The 21,138-nt window shown below is 34.1% G+C and overlaps 1 protein-coding gene across 1 annotated transcript in view; it reads left to right on the top strand.

Annotated features, from left to right (window-relative positions):
* The window catches only part of OLA1 (Obg like ATPase 1), a 256,189-nt gene extending 240,289 nt beyond the window's left edge, over positions 1-15,900 (top strand). Inside the window, exons 8-11 of the mRNA XM_036746503.1 lie at positions 8,759-8,899; positions 9,645-9,741; positions 11,808-11,930; positions 15,374-15,900. Coding sequence (XP_036602398.1) covers positions 8,759-8,899; positions 9,645-9,741; positions 11,808-11,930; positions 15,374-15,475 — 463 coding nt within the window. The 3' untranslated portion in view covers positions 15,476-15,900. The remainder of the gene's footprint in view (positions 1-8,758; positions 8,900-9,644; positions 9,742-11,807; positions 11,931-15,373) is intronic.
* The last annotated feature ends 5,238 nt before the right edge of the window (positions 15,901-21,138 follow it).

The following is a 21,138-nucleotide window of genomic DNA, read 5'->3' as shown; positions in this document are numbered from 1 at the left end:
ATAGTACCTGGCATATTGGTTAACCATTGATTGTGATTATTTCTTTGTCATCAGCTATTTTTTTTCCTTGTGAGCCTTTTACATCTACTTTTAGATCATGAGCTTTTTAAAGGCAGTTATCAACTCTGGAGAAATTTTCCTAATACAAAAGTGATCGTGTTACTGCCCTGCTCAATAAATCCAGACCCTTTCGCTTGACATTTACAGTCCTCTATAATAGTTTCCAGCCTACCTTTATAACTTCATCTCACAGTGTCCCTCATCATGTACTATACAATCCATTCCAGCTTAGTGCTTTCAGATTATTGACTTCCACAAACTTGCCCTGATCTTTCCAATGGATTATGGATGTATACATAAATTTCTACTTGTTAAAATCCGACCCACCTGTTCTTCATGACCCAGCCAATGATGCCCTTTCCATGGTGCTTCCCTCTCCCTTTCACATCTCCCTACCTCTAAGTCATCACCGATTTTTCCTTCCTCCGGATAACCAGTAGGCAGCAGTATTATAGAATTCAAAGGAATGGGGAAAGGATTAAATAATCAGCATCATCATCTGCTGCTGAGAGGTCAAGGAAGATAAGGACTAAGAAAAAACCAGTGGTAAACTTTGAGACGGTAGGAATTGAAGCCCTGTGATGAGGATTTGAAGATCAAGTAGGTGATGGCAGTAGCAAAAGAGCAGATAAATTATTTTTCCCAAAAATTATCAGTGAAGGGGAAGAAAAATATGGTTTGATAATATGAAAGAAAGTAGAGTTGAGCAAGAGGTTTTTAAGGTGAGGGAAACCTGAATATTTTTGTTAAGTGGTAGAAGAAGAGCCATTGCAGAGAGAGATAGAAGAAAGATAGGAGATGACCGATAGAATAAAATCTAGGAGGGGATGCAACACAGGATGGAGATGGAGAGGTTACTCTTTGCAAGGAAGATAATCACTCTTTTCTTGGAGACAAAGAGAGGTGGGTGAAGACAAAGTTTTGATAGGCAAAGAGTTTGCAGCAGTTTAAATGACCGAGATCAGTGACCTTTTTGAGCGTGAAGTACCATCTCTCCCCTTTGTTAAAACTTCAAGTTAAAACTTCAAAAAAATTCTCTGAAAGTATACTTATACACCCACACATATTATTTGTGTTATTGATACCCATTGAGTGAAAAAATACGTTTTGAGAAAAAACTGTGAATTCGGTAATTCTTCTAAATGATTTTGTGTTCATGAATTCCATCTACATTCATATGAAAACTAATAATTCATGTATATATGTAAACATTGTTCACAGAACCTATAAATTGCTTATTTAATAGAGTAAGTCATGGTAGAGTATTTTGCTGGAGCTAACTAAAGATCTGAAGCTTTAATGACAGGTTTTTTTAGCCATGTACATTCTTGGATTTCTTGTAATACTGCCACATCACCCAACAGTCCTTGACCAATAAGTTGGGAACCACTGGCCTAGATTTCAGTTAAGTAAAGAGTGGAAATTATTTTTAATTCCTTCTATCTTACTTAACCCAAAGTGCTTTTTACTGAGCATTTTAAAATGTTTTCCATATAATTATCACATGCTCATCTGAAACAGATTAGTTGCATATAGTAGTGTAATTTGTCTTTTTTTCCCCTATGATTAGACCTTGAAAGGCCTAGTCATGGTGAGTCAGTATTGTGAATATGAATATTGTTTAGTATTATAATTTGATAGTCCTGGACTTTCTGGTAGAACACATTGCCTGTTTTTTATACTATCTGTCACTTCAGTCTGGATATAGTCCTTTCAGTTCCCAGTGCTTTGATTCACTTCAATTCAGTAAGCATTTATTAACTTCCCAATATGTGTGAGCCACTGTTAGGAGCTGGGGGATATAAGAAATGAAGACTTAATCTCTGCCTTTGGAGAATTTATATTCTACTGGGAGATACACCATAGTTGAGTAAATGAAAGATAACTTGAATAGGAAAAAAGGAAGAAAGGCTGCAATCAGTTCTTTGTATGGACATTCCCCTTCAAAAAAATTATATTCATCAGAGTTTACTTTCTTGCCCCTCAACTCTACAAGTGTTTAGTATAATAATAACTGCTAAAATCTATGGCGGTAGGGGCCCACCATTTCTATGAGGGTACCACAGTGGAGCAGTTTACATACTTTACCTGATTTAGCCCAGATTTCCAAAAGTCCCCATTGCTAGAATTTTATTTTTTCTCTTTTGGATCCTAGAACTCAAGCAGCTGGGTTATGGTACAAACTTTAGTACAGTATTCCAAGTTTTACATATTTAGAATGCTAGTGAAATAAATGTCAATACTTTTAAAATGTACCACTCTGAAAGCCTTAAGTTTTTTTGTAATAAAAATGCAAATTAATTTAGAATTTATCATATGCCTGGAATGGAAAAGATGTTATTTTCAGGTGGATCTCCTAGGGTAATTACTGTTTGCACCAAAGAAATAATAAATCGGCATAAAAATGGGAAAAAATGATAATAGTTGCTCTTATCTTAAGGAGGCTCAACCTTAGTGGCACTGTTTAAAAAAATACACATAAGAACCACAACAGTTACAAGGAGGCAAAATAGTGAAAATGGAGTCAGAGCTGAAAGGCACATCATCTCCAGGGGTTTTTAACCTGCCATCCTTGAACTTGTGTTTTGAATATTTTGATAACTGTATTTTAGTATAATTGGTTCCCTTTGTAATTTCATTTTATGCATTTAAAAACATTATTCTGAGAAGGGGTCCATAGGTTTCACCAGATTTTCAGAGAGGTCCATAACTCACAAAAATAACCCCATGGTATAGCAGATAGAGAGATGACATTGGAACCAGGAAGATCTGGGTTCAGGTCTCGCCCCAATACTTATTATGTGAACTTGGGCACGTCACTTAACTTCTCAGTGTACTAGACAGCTCTCTAAGACTCGAGTTGTAGAACAGGTACCAGTCTGCATTCATAAAGGAAATGTCCTCATCTGGGAGCTTCCTACACCAGTGAAATCCCAGGTTTGGTCCCTAAGCCTATCCAATCTGTGGTAACAGTAAGGTTCTTCTCCTTCGGCCCTAAATAGTAATCATAAAGCAGACTGAAATAGAATGAGAGAAGTATCTACAGCTGTGCCAGTAGCAGCTTCAGGAGTGTAAACATCATCATCGTTATAATGTTGGTCATAGCATTATGGTAATAAATGCTACTCCCTAGCCAACAAGCCTTAGTATGGCCTTTTCTCCAGCCTATAAATTCTGTATTAAAAACCAATTGATCTTAAATCTAAATTGTAATTTCATCCTTTGAGAATGAAAGTGTTTGATTAATTTCTTCATAAATGTCTATACTTAACTAAGATTGTCCTATGCCTATTCTTTTATGAATCTTAATTTTGTTCTTTGGGTGTATCTGTAGCTGTTTATGATCCTTCCCCAGAATCTTATTCTCAAGCCATTTTAGCATGGATGAAATACTAATTTTTACCTTTTGGTTTTGGGAAGAAACATTAATCATTATCATTTACAAAAAACTATTGTTACATAGTCTATGTACATTGTACAATATCGAGTGTTGTATATTATATATTTTCTTATGTTTGGTTACAACGTCTGTGTAGCACTATGTGCCAGGCACTTGACTAAGTACAAATATTATCTCGTTTAATCCTCACAACAACCCTGGGAAATATGTGCATTATTATCACCCCCATTTTACAGATAAAACTGAGGCAAACAGCCCAGTGTCACATAGCTAGTGAGTACCTGGGGCTAAATTTGAATTCATGCCTTCCTGACTCCACACCCAATACTCTCTCCCTCCTGGCTGCCTGTCTCAGACAGATACTAGCTTTGTGACCTGCGACAACTCACTTAACCTCAGTTTCCTCAGCTCCTCCCAGGGTTGTTTTCAGCATCGAATGAGATATTTTAAAAATGCTTAGCCTGGGATATAGTAGGTGCTGTATAAATACTAGCTATTATTATTGTCATGATCATCATCAATCATCATCATGTTTCTTTGTTGTAAGGAACCCTTACAGTAAATGTTTTAATACAGTAGAAAGTGCAGCACATAATTAGTGGTGGATTTGGAAATTTCCCCACAGTCAAAGCATCACAGAATAAGTAGAATCTTAGGAATTGGAATTTTAGTGTTGGGTTATTATTAAATAAGTGTTTGGAAAATAGACTTGCAGTGAATTTTTAAAAATGATCAGTAAAAACAATTTAAAAAGAAGATAATTTACTGTCAGAGGAGAAGAGAAGGAAGGAAATAGTGTCAGCCCACCTTCAAGCAGTTTTTAAGTACTTGTTATACGCCAGACTGTGCTAGGTACTGGGTATACAAGTGCAAAAGCGAGACAGCCTCTGCCTTCAAGAAGTTTAAGTTCTACTGAAGGGATCCTTCATGTTCACAGATATGTTAATATAGGATATAGAAACACAACACTGAATATGAGAGAGAAACCATGTTCAGGATTTTTTCTCAAGTGATTTTAACACATTGTTATATTGCCATCTATGTTACAATTTCACATTAAATGAAACATTACCCAGTACTCAGCATAACAGCATTTTCAATTCTAGTCATGGGAAATTGGGTAAACAGTAGCATTGAAGATCTAGAGTCAATTGATGAGAAAGGCAGATGTGTTATAATGGAAGAATCATAGACTCGAAACTGCAAGACAACTTTGGGGTCATTGATTCTAACTCCTTCACTTTAGAGTTGAAGAAATGAGATTCAGAAAGGTTGTGTGGTTGCCCAGGGTCGGACATAAAGTAAGTGGTAAATCTGGAATCGGAACCCAAGTTCTCGGACTCCAAGGCTAATACTTTTTCCTTTTTAGCTTTCTGCTTCACATTAGATAAGGGGATCGATCACCTGTGTGTTCTGCTCCTGGCTCTGTTTTGTTGCATAACATTGCACAAGTGGCCTTTCTGGGCCTGTTTGCTCCCCTGTAAAATGAGTGAATTAATTTATGTGAACTCTAAATGCCCCCATTTCTATGCTTCTATACTGTGATGGCAGCAGATCTGTAAGTAGCAAAGAATTCTTCGTGGGGCAGTAAGAGGAGACACTCAGATTCTCAAATCAGTCTCTGATTACATCAATTCAGGAGTTCTCTCCAGAGATGCGGATAAAAACATATTGATGACTTCCTGTCCTATGAGATTTTTGTCTGTAGCATCTCAAAACAGAGGCCAACCAATGTGTTGGAGGCCATGTGACCAGCTCATTTTCAGGGCGAGTATAGTAAAGGGGGAGTGGTATAGTAAAACTATAGGTGAAGTAAAAAGTAGAAATGGAAAGAAAAGACATTTTATATTTTCTGAGTCATGCTCTTTAAGAAATGTCATTAATATTCATCAGTTCTTAATGAGAAATTATCTTTTCTTGGACCTTGCATACCACTTTGTATTTTGTATCATTTTATGTTTTGTATTATAATTGTTTCTGATTCATGTATAGTTTTTGCATGTTTGTATATTTGTTATATCCCCTCTGTTAAAAAATGTGAAGCTAGGGATCCCACCTTAATTATCTTTGCATTTCTCCCAGTGCCTACTATAGTAAGTACTTTGCCCATATGTATTTGAATGAGTGAACGTCAGTCATTTAGTCTTGAAGTTCTTAATTGACAGGTGTCCAAAATGGTTGCCACTGCTACACCTTCCTCCCCTTGGCTCACAGAGATTACTGAAGGGAACTAGGAATAAAGCCAACCACAGTCCTCCACATCCCCTTGTCAGTGACTCATATGCTCAAAACACAACCTTCCCCAACTGTTAATCATGAGGTGCAGAGAAAATAAAAAGTAGTTCCTAGTTCGAAAAGGATTATGTAGAATCATCAATGTGATTATAATTCCTTTGAAAAAACATGCAGAAATGTGAAATGACCTACCTGATATCATATGTAAGCAGTGACAGAACATTATTTCATTTGGGTTAATTCAGAGAATAAATAAAAGTGAAGGCCCTGGTGTTTTTAGCAGCTTTGTTTTTCTAGTTTTTCATTTTCTAATTTAGCTTACTTTGGCATACAGTTTTGGGGAAGGTCAGACATATAATTACTTTTATTTTATGTTGATATTTCTGACCTTTTGATGTGGAGATACTGTACAACCACTATTAGGCATGACCTTTGAAGTTTTTTTCTAGTAATTTTGATGTATTTAAGTCAACCAAAACTCGTTGTACCAGTCAGTAACTGAAGTTAGGGATAGAGACCTAGAACAGACGGTTTCCCCCTCTGCTACAACTAACTAGCCTCTTTGAGATTCAAACTAGTGAGTCACCTTGGCCTCATTAACACTATATTCTAGCAAGCCCAGTTAACAGATACATGATGTACCCACTGGTCGTGTGCTCTTGAAATAGTGTTTATCTGCTTTTTAAAAAAAAAAAATCCTCTTGAGTATAAACACATGCTTATTTATATATGTAATTAAAAGCAATGTTAGGAAATTTCTCAATATATCTTTTTTAAAATTGTGTTTGACAGTAAAAGTCACAGAAGTAAAACATATAGTCAAAGATTCACTTTTTATCTTTCCTTTTTTGTGTGTATGACAGTGAAAGTCACAAAAGTAAACCTTGTAGGCAAAGAACCCAAGTCACTTTATGGAGAGTGCTACTAGAACATATTCTTTTAGGGAGGCTATAGCAGGTCTGATGTCAGTCACTTTGGAGACCTTTAGACCTCAGTGCTCATTTATTGCTAAAATGTACCAGCTCTGCTTCTGCATTATGAAGATCATCTGTCAACACTTTGAGATATTCTCCTTTGTTATTAAGCTTGTGATGCTCTACACTGTCAGGTTTTTTTGCCAATTATAGTTAAGGTACAATGGTGTATTCACTGGATCAAAGTCTCACACTGGCGGTAGAGGAATGATTTGTAAGTCTTTATTCATCTGAATTGTACAATAGAATACCTGAGGAATGCAAATAATCCCTCCAAGGACTCAATAGAAAAGACTGTTAAAATGACAGTGTAGGACTATTATTATTCTGAATTGATGTTTTAGCCAAAGTAATTATTTCTTATCTTGTTGTTTTCCAACAGTTCTTAGTTTATTAGTTGTGTTGGCCATATTTACCAGACAAAATTTGTATAAGATTTACAAATTATCCTTTTACATAGGTTTCATTTTGTTTTCTTTTCTTTGGCTCCTTAGTACATGATTTATCAAAATTATATATTTGATACAGATTTAGAAAAACTGTATATGTAAACACATACACACAGCGAAAACATTGATTTAAATATTTTTGCTACTTTGGGATAAATTGTTTCCACAATAATTTTGCAGCCCAAGAGGTACTGACTTAAATATTTATTTTCTTTTATCTTTAACTGTCCCATATAAAAACCAAAAGCAGTTTTTTGGCTTAACCTTTTGAAAGACCATTCAGTGTATCCCAAGGTAAAAATTAGGTGTTAATCTATTATTAGGGCATAACAAGAAAAAAAATCATAATGAATATTGAAAAACCTATGATGGTATATTTATATAAGTAAGTGACAGAAAGTCATCCTTATGTAACAAATGTGTGAAAACTGTTGAATGAACTTTTATATTCTTTGTCCCATCTAAAACCCTACTCAGTGGGCCATGCACTTAATCTCATAATAGCTCTGATCCCCTGCTATTTTCTTTGACAAATGAGTGTTGATGAACTTGTGGTTTTGTTCATTTTTTTTTTCCTGAAGTGACATTTACATTGATTATTTAAAGGATTGCAGACCACAGTTTCAAAGCACTTTACCATAATGGCTGTTAAAACCTTGGTTTAAATCTCCTAAATTAGTGGGGCTAGCAGCACGAGTGTGGTACTCATTAAAGTATGTATTTTGGGGTGTTTTCAGTATTTAAAATCTGTGGCACCTATAGTACAGAGTATTCAGGTCTATACTTGAGCCAAAAAACTATATCCTAGAAGCCATTCTCCAAGAATATGTTATCATTATACCTTTCTTTTCCTCTTCTCTTTTAGGCCCTCAGTATTGATTCTAAAAATATTTCACATTAAAATATAAAACTTCTAATTTTTTCTAGGTAAAGAATCTGTTTCTTGAAATATTGCTGTCTTTGCATATCCAAAAACTTTACATATAGTTGTGCTAATTAAGCATCTTTAGAATTGGAATTCATAAGGGTGATTTTGTTGTTGGTAAATGTAGATTTCTGATCATGTTAATCTTTCCCACAAAAAACACCTATAGAAACAATGCTGATTCTGTTTTTTGTTGTTTTGAATAAAAGAAATGCACGTGCTATATGTGTAGAGTTGTAATATAAACAATCCATTTGTTGTGGCACCTCCAGAATTATCTGAAGGCATTTTTAGGTACTTCTCCTAAACAAGTAGAATTTTACCTTTGTATCCTTCAGTGGTGATCTTCATAGCCCTTTAAACAGCCATAAGTTTTTCTATATTTTTTTAAAAGGTTATATGAGAGATGACCTTCTGGGGTACAGTTTGTGACGTACAAATTTAGCATTAACAGAAGAAAGTTTTTAAAATGTTTTTCTAATATTTCATACAGATTTTATGCTAAAATAAAACTAGATAGCAGTAAAATATTAATGGAGTACACCTGAAGCAATTGCTGCCTGTTAATGCCTTGACCTTGGAAAGCTATACACAAAAAGATGGCATCATAAAACCGTGCAATTCTTATGAATATGTATGTGCTACTTGATAATAATGAATGTGGTACAGTCATGCATGCACTACAAGATAATGTTGTGCCCTTTTTTGTCTACAGGTTGATAAAAATTAAAGAGTGGGTAGACAAGCATGACCCAGGTGCCTTGGTCATTCCTTTTAGTGGGGCCTTGGAACTCAAGTTGCAAGAAATGAGTGCTGAGGAGAAACAGAAGTATCTGGAAGAGAACATGACACAAAGGTTAATTAGCATTCATTTTCCCTACACTTTATTATCAACTATTTCCTTGCAGTAATTTAATTGCTTGCGCTGATAGAATAATAAATGACAGAGTAATTACCATTATAAAGAGGGAATCTTCTCCTTTCTTTACCATGAGACAGAGTGAAAAGATTTATTTTAAATTAAGTTTTTAACTGTCATCTGTCATCTCTGTACAGTGTTTTAATTATAACATAGGTATTAGTTATGTATATTTTTGAGAAGGAATGATCACCAAAACTCTTTCGTCATGTTGGGGGGGGAAGGGGGAGGTGCTGGGGGGAGGAGAAAAGAGGTGTGGGGAGAAGGGTCTTGAATCAGTTGCCATAATTTTTCTAGCAGTAATAAATTGTTTAAACATTGAATTTCGGTCAAATAATTTAGCTTTTGTGACCTGATGTCCTGAAAATAATATATACTGGGCCAAAATAACCACATGATAGATATAAGTAAAGTGTTTGTTAATTCTTATAGTAAATAATTCAAAGTGGTATCTTTAGGATGGTACCATTTAAATTAATTTGCAAAGAGATTCAAAAACAACAATATTCTTTCCAAATGTATTTAACTATATTTTGAAAAAGATATGGCGGCTTTCAAATGTGCTGAAACTTTTCTGCTTTAAATTTAAAAAAAATATGTGTTTGACCATGTTCAACATATACCATATATGTATCCGTGTATGTGTGTGTATGTTGAATGAATTTGTTTCATTTTATTTCAGTGCTTTGCCAAAGATCATTAAGGCTGGCTATGCAGCACTCCAACTAGAATACTTTTTCACTGCAGGCCCAGATGAAGTACGTGCATGGACCATCAGGGTAAGATTCATACTTATTCATCAGCTATATCCAGTTCCACACTATTGAATTCAGATTGATATCACTGACTTTGAAGTTTGTCATGGTGGCGGTTAGCTAGTCATTACAGATGAGGTTTTTGTCCAGGATAACTTTAATTATTTGTGAGCTGCTGAACAGTGAAAGTGGAGCTGCATTGATTGAGGCAGGTAACAATTGATTCTGCCTATTACATAGTCTGAATTTCTTCATCCTGTAGAATCTGTCTACCCTCCTCCTGTGGTCAGAGATAAGACGTACCAGTATTGTGCTTGCTTAATCTGTGTGACTGGGTTTGTCTGCAGTGAAATTGATGTTGCTTTTCATTTTGTATTCACTAAGTTTGTTTGGGTTGCGGGTGGTTCTTTCCTCCTTTGGTTTGCTCGGATTACATTTTCAGCAATAAAAGCAATATAACATCATTATACTCTTCATAGATACACAGTTGGGCTCAACAACCTAAAGTCAGTGTGTAATAATTCATGTCTCTCTTGATTTGAATTCATAGAACTAGAGTTTATTTTTGTAATTTCATGTGGTCTATGCAGTTACTTGAAAAATTTGATATGTGTTTTAAATATTGATGTATACTGATTACAACCATAGAGAATGACTAATTTATTCCCAGAGGACAATAAGAGCTGAACCGTAATGGTTTGCTTTTAAATGTAAATATATTGTAATATAGTGGTTAGTACTGAAAAATATTTTGAAATGTACATAGTTCTAAATGGTGCATTAAAGAATATGAAAATAATACTGGAACTTTTTGAGATGGTGAATATGTTATTCAGTCTTTTATTCTACTTCTTGCATTTATTTTCCTGCTACATGGTAAATTTCAGCACTGCTTTGATTTAATTCAAATCATTCCTGTTTTCAGCAACTACTGTAATTTATTCAGTTACATTTTATTTTGATTTAACATGGATAGAAACATGTAGGCAATTCGACGTGTTAAATGTTTTGTTTGAATATGAGCTTCACTTTTCCTTTATCTCATCTCCCCTTTAAAAAAATGTGTGATTGACTTCTAACCAAGGTCCTTTTATATAGATTCTCCAAATAATGTCAAAGCAAATTTATGTTGGTAAGCAAAGTGCCAGCGTTTGTTTATTTTTTTTAATACCACGTAACTTTCAAACTTAAGTATGTTCAATTAAAGATAAGCCTCTTTGCTCAAAAATATGAAAGGTGGTTTATCTTAAGACTGATTGTAAGTATCCTTGATTTAATGCACTAAGATATTTAGTCAGGTAAGCATCAGTGAGTAGCCATATTAACCTAATACATCTTTTATTGTAAAAACTGTGCTTTACAGTGTCAGACTCCTTACCACTTTAACATGCTTTATTAAGCAGCCTTTAGGTCACCATTATTTCTCAAATTTCCTTCCATGGTTGTGTGTGCCTAGAATGTATGTCCTTGTAATTTAACACATGGGACATTTAGAAGGCATTCTTCGTTTTCTACAAAACTTAGAATTTTCTTTAACAATGGTTCTGTATATGTAGACTGTACTCATTAAATCTGTTATTTAGACTTTCAAATAATGATGAGAATATTTGGGAGCTTCTCTCAGCTTGGCATATCTAGAATGTTGCATTGTATTTATTGATTTTTATATATTTTATAAACTAGTAGAAATCCAGAGGATATTTATTTTTAACTTTTTTTAAAGCCTTTGATAATTCAGCTTGAAAATTACTTAAAAATCTTTATTTCTCCTTTTTTTAAATGGTGAAGAATGGAAAATCGAAATGAAACCCACAACAGAAAGGATCTCTACATCTAAAATCAATAGTACTGTGGATAGCCATTAGGAAAAAACAAAGCTGCATTTCTTTAGTATCAACTGATTTGTTGGTTCTAAAAAGTCAGTTATCTATATGCTCCACTATTGAAAAATTACCAATTACATGCCTGACATTTTAACTGGTATGAAACTAAGTTCTAGTGGAATACTTGCATATCTGAGAAGAGAAATTTTACCCTTGAAATCATTCTTCTTAAATGCAGTTAATTTTCTCTGGTCTTTCTTTTGACAGAAAGGGACGAAGGCTCCTCAGGCAGCAGGAAAGATTCACACCGATTTTGAAAAGGGATTCATTATGGCTGAAGTAATGAAATATGAAGATTTTAAAGAGGAAGGTTCAGAAAATGCTGTCAAGGTAAAATACTGTTTTTTGTTTTTACAGTTTCCTAGGTTTTTTTGACATGAAAGTTTACATGATAAAAGCTAATTGTAGTTACCTTTCATACATTGTGTTTGTAATTCTCTTTTACTTGGGAAAATCTGTGGTTTTGTAATAAGATGAGTAAGCATCAGCTGGTAAAAGAGCTATTTTCATATGTTTTTAGCTAATATAAGTAGCATGCCAATTATTTTCAGCAATTTTAAAAATTCTGTTTTCCTAATGAAGAACAAAGACCCTAAAAGTGAAAGAATTTTACATAATTTCAAAGATTTTTATTTTTCTCTATATGCTAATTAATGGAAAACCATAGTTGTTGGAGTTTAGTATTTGAAGTAAAAGTGGTATACCTGTAGTAGAATACATGTGGGATATACAGTGTCTTTTAATAAAGCTGAAGTAAACATCCATTACAAATTTAAGGAAATCAGTTGAAATTTAATTAAACAAAACTTTGTTCTTGCTGAAACTTTGTAGTTGGGTCTTTAAAAAAAATGTCATTGGGAATTGTTTCTGCTTTCTCAACACTAGAGGGCAGGGACCGATTAGATGCCCAAAATTGTGCTTTTTTTCTTTGGACTAATAAATTTAGTTTCATTTGCAGTTACTAAAAGTGAAGTAAAATTATATATGGGTAATACATGTTAGAATGAGAGGTGTGTTTTGTAGTACTACTATTATATCCTGCCTAGATTTTGTTAGTAAAAACAAGCCAAATCTGTTTCATGTAAGAAACCCAGGGTTGTTCCACACCTAATGTGTAAATATGCATCTGATTCAACTGAAGCTGAAGAAAGAATTTCCTTAATTTGGTACTTTAAGAGACCTAAAATAGAAAAATACAAGTAATTTTAAATGCATCATCCTGTGTTTAACATTTCATAGTAAGGCAGGAATGCAAAAAAAAAAAGTTAATTTTACTTTCAATTTGTTCTCAGTGATATCATAGGAAAGATCATACCTAGCTGTAGAACTTTAGCACAGCTGTTTGAACCCTGGGAAGTTGGGGGAAAGACTTAAGATAATTGATTCAATGTGGAATGGGAAGCATTTAAAAAGGAAGGAGTTGCAGTTGTTGTCATTGAATAAATAAATAGGATCACAAGTTTTAAAAGTGTCTTTTCTATATGCATAAACATAGATACAAGTTTTACCCCATTAATACAAGTTGTCCTTGAAATCTAAGGATCTGTTTAGATACTCAGTCATTTTAGGATGTATAATTTCATGGAATATTGAAGAGAAAATGAAGATTCTTTCCTTTTATTTTAGTTCAAATATTTTCTATTACTAAAATCGAGAAATCAGCCCCTTCTTTTATCTGCTCTTACATAGTAAGCCAATTATACCACAAGGCAGCCTTTAATAGATGCCTGGGTTATAATAAACTTTGAAAGGTTTGTAGAACATGAATACTTCCTTTGAGAAAACAGGAAAAAAAATTAATGGTAAGTAAAATATTTCCTGCTTTTAGAAAATGTCCAGCATTTAAATGAATTGTTTTTAATTATAAGTTGCAAAAGGTTGACTTTGGCTTTCAGGCCCTGAACACTTAAATATCTCATTGCTTTTAAACTTCAAAAATAAAATTTCAAATTTAGCTGAGATACGGCAGGCACAAGACTTCCTTATCTGTTATAAGGTTGATCAGTTTTAAGTTTATGCCAGAAAGTGTGTGTGTGTGTGTGTGTGCGTGTGTGTGTTTCTAGCACCAGTACAGCATAACTAATTTAATGCCAGTGCTGTGAACTATATACTGAATAGCTCTGTGTGGGCTTTGTAGTCTACAGGGATATCACATTATTAGCAATCATATCTGCTTAGGCAAAGCTGGCTTCTACAGATGGCTGCTTTCAAGTGCAAATGAACTGGTTAGACGTGTCTTGTTTAATACATACTCGAGATTCACAAATGGGTATTGATTTTTTTCAACCAGTGTTTCTGATAGCAGTGGAAATGGATTAAATGGTCTCTAGAGAATTTAAAGGAACACTGTCACTTTTAATTAATTGTAAACTTGAGTGGTAACAAAGTATATAAACTTATATTAGTATGTCATATGTCAAAATATATTTGACTAAAGGACATTATACTGTTTTAGAGTGGTGGGGCTGTGGGCTCTGGAAATAAGTAGTTCATAGCTTGGAATAAATTACAGATCTTTACTGAAACAGCCTTATTATATATCTTTGTACTTTTCAAAGTGTAAATATGAGGTAGCTTATTTAAAACAAACTTAATTTTAAAGCCACATTATATTCATTAGACTATCTTATATTTCATTGTGTAAATGCCATCTATCCGGATATGTTATACTTACTTGGATTCAGTTATCTAGTTTATTTTTCATCCTAGATAACGTGGTTTTTTGGTAGTCTTTATACTGCCAGTTAGTCTAATTATATTTAACTTTGTACATTGTCGTTGATCTGTTCAACTTTTGTGGGGCAAAAGTTCTGTGTCCTCAAGAAATTCTAACAGAGGAAAAGACTGAGGAGAATTTATTCTCAAAGTAAAAATTCTTACTTTTTAAATTGACGATAATAAGAACATATGGGACCAGGTCATGTGCTTGAAAGATCGTATTCGTTTATTGTGGATTCCTTTTACGTGAGAGGCACACTGTGGCACATAGCTTTCACCCTCCTGGAGTTAAAGCTGCCCGTGTGTGTGTGGGAACTACAGAAGGACTGCACATCTGGATCTCTGCGTACCAGCAGGTGGAATCACTGGCCCTGCAGAACAGTTTATAGTCAAAGAAATGTGTCTGTCTGCAGTACAACCTGTTAGATTCAGTTGTAACTAGAGCTAGTGATTACTCAGAATCTTGCTCGTGGTGGATTCCTGGTACTACGCCGCTGCTCTAGAATAGATGCTGTTGTCACTAACAAGGAAGTGCTTCCTAGGAGGGAATCAGGACTACAGTGCCAAAAGTTAGTGTGTGTCACACTCATATTCATGATGCTCTTCTCCATAGCAAGTCTTTGGTTTGCTGTCCCTGTTGTCACTAAAGACATTTGTTAGCAAATAAGGAGGCTTAAAACTAGTTTTATAAATATTCTTATGTTTAGTTTGATCTATTTTGTTCTAGTGACTTGCTGGATGTTTGCAGACACATCAGAAACGTACCATAAACAGCATGTAATGAAACTTAATGATATTGGCATAATTACATTTATGTACCACCAATTTAGTGGAGAATACATTATGATTATGTATGTATGTAAAATCGAGTTCTGCCCAAATCAGGAAGTCTTTGCATCTATCCAACTCATTTTGAGCTTGTGCGCCTTTATTTGTTTCCCCATTTAATTGTATTGCTTTTTGCACCTTGGACTCCCCCCACCTCCCAACACACACACAGGTATATATGCTTAACTGTAACATAACTAACTTCTTTCATTTCTTCGTTTTTGCAGGCTGCTGGGAAATACAGACAGCAAGGTAGAAATTACATAGTTGAAGATGGAGATATTATCTTCTTTAAATTTAATACACCTCAGCAACCTAAGAAGAAATGAATTTTAAATGTTGCTCATTGCTCAGAAATAAACAATGCTATTTCAAAGAGTCATATGAATTTTTATTTTGGTAAAAATAATTGAAAAACAAAGACACAAATTCACTTAGGGAAAAGAAAAATCTTTCTCCAAATGAAATCACTCTTACTTGTTTAAAATTAAAATATGGTACCTCCAGTGAACATGCAAGTTCACTAAATGTGAACAGCTTTGCTTTTCAAATGATTAAGATCCTCTTCCAAATTGTAGAAGCTTTTCAGGAACCATATTACTCTCATGATACTTCATTAATCTCCATCATGTATGCCAAACCTGACACATTTGACAGTGAGGACAATGTGGCTTGCTCCTTTTTGAATCTACAGATAATGCATGTTTTACAGTACTCCAGATGTCTACACTCAATAAAACATTTGACAAACCCAGCCTTGGTGTGTTTGGGGATGTCTGTATTGACTGACTGTGGTGTGCTGAATGCGATATGGCACCTGGTGGATACTGATTACAGAATTTTAAGGCATGTGTATCATACAGTAACTGGCAGTGTGGGGCAGCTGCAATCGTATCTTAAGAGTGAGTCTTTCATGGGAATCAGAAGATTAGGATGCTTATGATTTGTCTCAAAAAAGTTAATGAATTTGTAGATGGATATTCACTGAAAAATGATAGTAAGGACATTAAAAAGCATGCAGCACAGGCAACTGTGACCAGAAAGCATGCATGGGGAGGGGATGGGGCAGGGAGAATTTTATTCTGTTTCAGAAATTGGGGTGGGGGAGGGGAGGGAAGTATACATACTCAGCCATTTTTAACAGAGTACATTCTTTTTTTCCATTCTTCCTTTGAAATTATTAAATTGTGGAGACCATCCAAAAGTTAGTTTTTGATACATAAATGTGATTTGTATCACACATATTGTTCTTAAGTAACAAAAATGTAAGGTAAAGTAAGAAACATCAACATACTCTGTTACTAGTAATTGGTATTACAGAATTCTTCAGCAGTTTGAGATCCGTGTGTTCCACAAGAAATCCTGAGAGAGGTGATGGTGAGAGATAAGTAATTTAGAGTTGGTCCTGTGCTTACCACAATCAGTTTTCCTGCCTCTTATGAGATTTCTTATTCTTTCACTCCCACTTTTCTCCTATGTTACTTATTTCATTTGTAGCACTGGTCATCTCGCAGTGTTTGATGATCGGGTTTTGAATTTGTAATACACAACTCAGCTGGAGTTGTAGGTCAGAGACATTTTTACCTTTTGTCATTCACTTGTCTCTTAGGCATATTTATCACAGTTAACTTTGGAGATAGAGAGTAAATGCGTAAATTGTTCTTTAACTTAATATTTCCAGTTAACACTAAAAATGATAAAGGCAGAGGTGATTAAAGGTGATTTGGTCCTAGTATGTGAAAAAAGATGAGGGAAAGTGATTGTGGACATATCTATGAAAAGAGGACTTTGTTCATAGAGGGAAGAAAAGAAAGTCTATTGATATTGCCTCGACCAGGAGAGTTCTTTTTCAGAGAAGTTATAATGAGTGAAAAACAAAGTGAAGTAAAATATTTAATTGAGACCCAGGGAAAGTTGGATGTTGCTGGGTTTGCCAGAGAAAATATCTTATTCTGTTTCTACAATAGTGTATTACTTGGGTCATGGGTAATTTTATGTTTTCATTTTGTAACTGGAATTGTCACATGGGTATGCTTGACACAAGGCTGACTCTGCATGTCTGACCTTGACCAAGTGAAAATGAGTTGGCTTCCCAACTTTTACTTAGTTCTCTATAGGTTAGTTTCCAGATTTTATACCATATACATAGGTCTTGTTGTTCTCTTTTCTTGTGTTTTAAATTCTGTGGATTTTAAGAATCACTGTTACTGCCAGGAAATGTGTAAAAATTTTACCTCTTCAGTAGCACCTATCACTGACTGTTAGAGATAGAGCAGCAAATATTAGTATTGAAAAATGGAACTTATCAAGGATCATTCAAGTCCACAACAAAGTAAGACCAGTTGTACCACAGCATAAAGTGAAATGTCGCCAAAAATGAAAAACAACACCAAGAATTGACAAACTAGCTATTGCTGCAGAATAGCTTGATCGATCCCCAGAAAACAAGCATAGCTTCCTTCAGAGGAACTTGGCTCTTGGAAAGGTTGTTATTGATTCCTCTACAGAGTGGTTTAGACTTCTTGTAGTCGGACCAACATCAAGAAGACCAGTTTTAAAAAAAAAAAGCTGCTAACCATTCTAGTGAAGAAAAAATATTTGTCATGGACAAGGGAGCATGAAAACTGGAGCCATGAAGACTGGAAAAAGATAAATTTTACTGCTGGAACTTTTTCATTAAAGCTTTAGAATAAAACCGTTGTCACAGGAAATCCAGGTAAGCCTCTAAGATCTGGATATCTTCATTAAACTATAAAATCTCCACCCCCAAAATATGTTTGGAGTTAGGGTTTTTGTTGTTGTTGTTTGTTTGTTTATATTATTTCCAGTTTTATTCCCATTTAGAGAATGGTGAACAATGATAAATAGGCTGATATGCTAAAGAGGAAAATTGTTAGGGAATTATAGGAATTCTCTTTTGGAGTCCAAATACTGCAACTCAGTGATGCCACCTGTCGCAAAAGGTCAAGAAATGTATCTAAGAGATGGAGATAAACATGCTTCAATGAATTGGGAATTTACCTGATTGAAACACTATTGAAAACCTATGAACTGTAATCAAGCCTAGATTTAGAAAAATGGATTGTCCGAGGTATGCTTAATATCTAATGTACAAAAGTAATTTCTTGATGAAGAATTAAAGAATATTTGTCAAAATCTTGTGATTTCAGTGCCAAATCATTTAAATTATTGCTGCAAAAGTAGTTTACTGCTATACAAAGCAAATTACTACTATAAAATGACATTTAAAAAATGTAAAATGTAAGGTTTATAGTATGTCAATAAATTTAGTTACTTTGTCCCAGGTAATTTGCAAGCCAGTGTATTGATAGGTTTAAGGTATCATGAGTCTTTGAATTGTGACTTTCTTTTTCTAGAACTATTTGTTTAAATTTGGTTTATAGAGGAAACTTACTGCAATAGAGTCCAAGACGAATGCAAAGTCCAACCTTTCTTTTCAGACCCCTAACATACATTCTGTAGGACTTATTTAAATAAGAATGCAAAAAAACTCTTTTAAGTTGTATATTTTTAAAATGTTATATAGTTGAATGAATGGATATTAAAATAACAAATGATACAATTTAACAAGCGTTGACAATATAGAATAAAATTAAAAGAAATTCATCTTAATAGAGCTTTGCTTAACATTACATTTTTAAAAATGAAGCATCAAGAATTTTAATTTTAGCTAGAGGTCCTGTCAGTATTCACATTTAGATCAACAGTGAATAATGGTCTAGTCATCTGAATTTGTATCTTTCCACAAAAGCTAAATATGCATTGACCTGAAAATTAACAAATCTATGTCTATTCATTACTGGATTTCTTTCCTGTACTTTAATCAAAAGTTAATCATTTCTCAGTAGTTTGTCTTTTCAAACATTTTTATTCTTGATCTTTCATTTATTACACTTATCTTTATCTTCATTTGTCAAAATTTAAATAAATTTTAGTTTTACCCCACACTTGAAATAAAAAAAAGCAATACAATGACATAATGCCATATTGATTCTCTTATTACCTACTTTTGATGTGGTTTAGCTTAAGTTCGCATTTGCTTATTGAAGTAAATATTTCATCATTAGCTTGGTTGAGAGTGAAATTTATTTTCATTTATGAAGTTTCCAGGCATAACTCTGACCCTATCACTTGACATTTGTTCACCTCCAAAATTCCCAATTGTGCTTTCTTTAAGTTGTCTTCCTTTGGTTATAGAGTTTCTGAAAGCTTCCTTTTATATAAACATTTCTAATTTCACTTCAAAAACTCAGGTTCAGAGCAAATAACTTCTTTCCTGCATCTTTCTGCGCCAATAGGCTCATTTTAGTGATCTTGCCATTGCTCAAAATATTCTGGGGACTCCTTTTGAAATGCCTGCAGAGCCTCTGTCATGTTGTTTTGAATATCCTGTTCAAAAAAATTTACCTTTACTTTTCCCCCTTAAAACCAGTTTCTCTTCCTGCCTCCCATTTCTTTTAATACTACTCGTATGCTTCCATGACCAGGCACAGCAACTTAATCATCTTTTACTCCTCCCCCTCCACGTTTTTCCTTGTTCTCTCATATCCTAGTGTATATGAAGTCCTGTAGGTTCTCATTTCTATACTGTCACTCATACTTTCCCTTTTTTCTATTCCTGCTACCACCAGTGAAGTTCAGGATCTTAATATTTTTAAGGGGAATATTGTAATAGTTTCCTAACTATTACTCCTGATTTTCTTTTCCTTTCTGGTTTATTCTCCACACAACTATCAGATCTTTATTTAAATTAAATTTTATTATTTTCAACCAATGAAAATTCACTTTTCCCATCTCCTCTAACAGCCACTTTGAAAAAGAAGGGAAAACAAGACTGTTACAAACTTGAATAATCAAAGCAAAACAAATAACCAAATTGGCCATGTGTCATCCTCAATGTCTTAATCAACATTCTGAGTCTGCCATCTTTTTGTCATGAGGTAGGTAGAACCATGAGTCTTCTGGACTCCTGGTTGATCATTGTGTTAATTAGAGTTCCTCAGCCTTTCAGAGTTGTCTTTATAGTATTATTGTAACTATAAATTGTTCTCCTGTTTCTGCTTACTTCATTCTACATCAGTTCATTTAAGTCTTCCCACGACTTTATGAAACTGTCCCTTTGATAATTTCTTACAGCAGAATAGTATTCTATCATATTCTTATACCATAACTTGTACAATGCTTCTGCAGTTGATGAGCACCCCCTCAGTTTCCAATTCTTTGCCACTTCAAAAATAACTTCTATAAATATGTATGCATTAGTCCTTTTCCTCTTTAAGATAAAGACTTCATAGGATATCACTGAGTTAAAGGTTATGTGCACAGTTTAATAACTTTTTGAACATAATTCCAAATTACTTTCCTGAATGATTGGACCAGTTCACAGTTCCACCAAAAGTGCATAAATTGGAACTCAAAAGTTTTAAAAAAAAAACAATGTTGAAAAATTTTTACATGTAATTGGGGAAAAATAAAATAATTAAATTTAAACAATTTGCATTTTATAAGATTTCTGTGTCAAAGGCATGTTAAATATCTGGGTACCTCATGTAATGAGTTAATACAGCTAAACACTGAATTTATTTTATGTGAAAATAGGATAGGATTGAATTCTTTAATTTTAAATGACTGGTATTTGAACCATGTTTTATGGAAGTTTGAGTTTTATTAATAGGTGGCATGGACTAGTTCAAAGACCATTATCCATATATCAGCTGTGACTCTCTCATCTGAAGGTGAGACCCTGGCATTGAAATTGATTTGTTATGTAGCTTCCACCAACTTGTACTTTCTGAACCTTGGTTTTCCTACCTATAAAACATCAGTGATAACACAGAGAGATAACCTGCTATAGGAGTTAGAAGGCCCCCCTTGAAGGCAAGAAGACCTGGGTTCTGGCTATTTGAAGAGGGATTTGTTATCTACCCTCTCAGTGCCCCCCTACACGGTTCTCTAAGACTATAAGTTACAG

This window comes from Trichosurus vulpecula, chromosome 2 (genome assembly GCF_011100635.1).
Source record: "Trichosurus vulpecula isolate mTriVul1 chromosome 2, mTriVul1.pri, whole genome shotgun sequence".
NCBI lineage: Eukaryota > Metazoa > Chordata > Mammalia > Diprotodontia > Phalangeridae > Trichosurus > Trichosurus vulpecula.
This window is presented reverse-complemented; position numbering and strand designations above follow the sequence as displayed.